Source organism: Berghia stephanieae, chromosome 5 (genome assembly GCF_034508935.2).
Source record: "Berghia stephanieae isolate SIO BIC M18660-M18661 chromosome 5, UCSD_Bste_1.3, whole genome shotgun sequence".
In the NCBI taxonomy this organism is placed as follows: Eukaryota; Metazoa; Mollusca; class Gastropoda; order Nudibranchia; family Aeolidiidae; genus Berghia; species Berghia stephanieae.
Window position 1 is genome coordinate 70980362 of NC_088364.1, and position 766 is coordinate 70981127.

Genomic DNA, 766 nt, shown 5'->3' on the forward strand with positions numbered 1-766 from the left:
TTAACAAGTTCTTTGAGTTTTATTGAATACTTTTAACATATTGGGATATGACACCGTAAAGCATCTGTTGTTCTTATGTTATTGTTTAGAGCTGTGCCAGCAATCTTGAGCTTGGGGTGTCTTTAATTTCTTCAATTTTAGACTCAATGGAGGCACACGTCATCACTGACAATGTCGAGTTTCACTGAAATAGAATAATATTAATAGTTGTTTAATACATTTTGAAGATTATGGTGTGATACCGTGAAATATGAAATTGGCAACTCAAATTTTTAAAATAGTATACGTTATAGGAAAAAGAATCCAAATGTCTACGCCTTCTTCCACTGGAATGGGGGAGAGGGCAGTATGAACGGGCGGATGGCCTATAGATGGTATGAAGTTGACGTCACTCAGGTCTTTGTTATTGCTTTTTGCCATCCGCGTTTATGAGTAATTCTCACTAAAAATCTATAAACCAGACAATAAACGTTCAAGGTTAAACATAGTTTTGTGTGTTGGCCAGTTATACTTCCAGTGGGCAATGTTGTGAGCTTCTTAGCCAAGCGCACACTGTCTACGTACGTGTACGATTCTTGTTGTCTCTGTTATATGTCATGGTATTTCAGGGTGTTCTGTGTTTTTATTTGTAGAAAGAGACGATTTTGGAATTTATTGTCATGTGGCACGTGGTCTTTTGCTGGGAGAAGCTATAAGAACCTGACCAAAACGTAGTCTGTAAAACATGCGAATAGTCCAGATCCTCTCCATGTGAAGAAACGACTTC

General features: G+C 37.7%; 1 protein-coding gene across 1 annotated transcript in view; it reads right to left on the reverse strand.

Moving 5' to 3' along the window:
- LOC144974209 (follistatin-A-like) overlaps window positions 1–766 on the reverse strand; it is an 11038-nt gene continuing 10272 nt past the window's right edge. Inside the window, exon 6 of the mRNA XM_078917124.1 lies at window positions 1–184. Within this exon, the coding sequence (XP_078773250.1) occupies window positions 144–184 (41 nt within the window). The 3' untranslated portion in view covers window positions 1–143. The remainder of the gene's footprint in view (window positions 185–766) is intronic.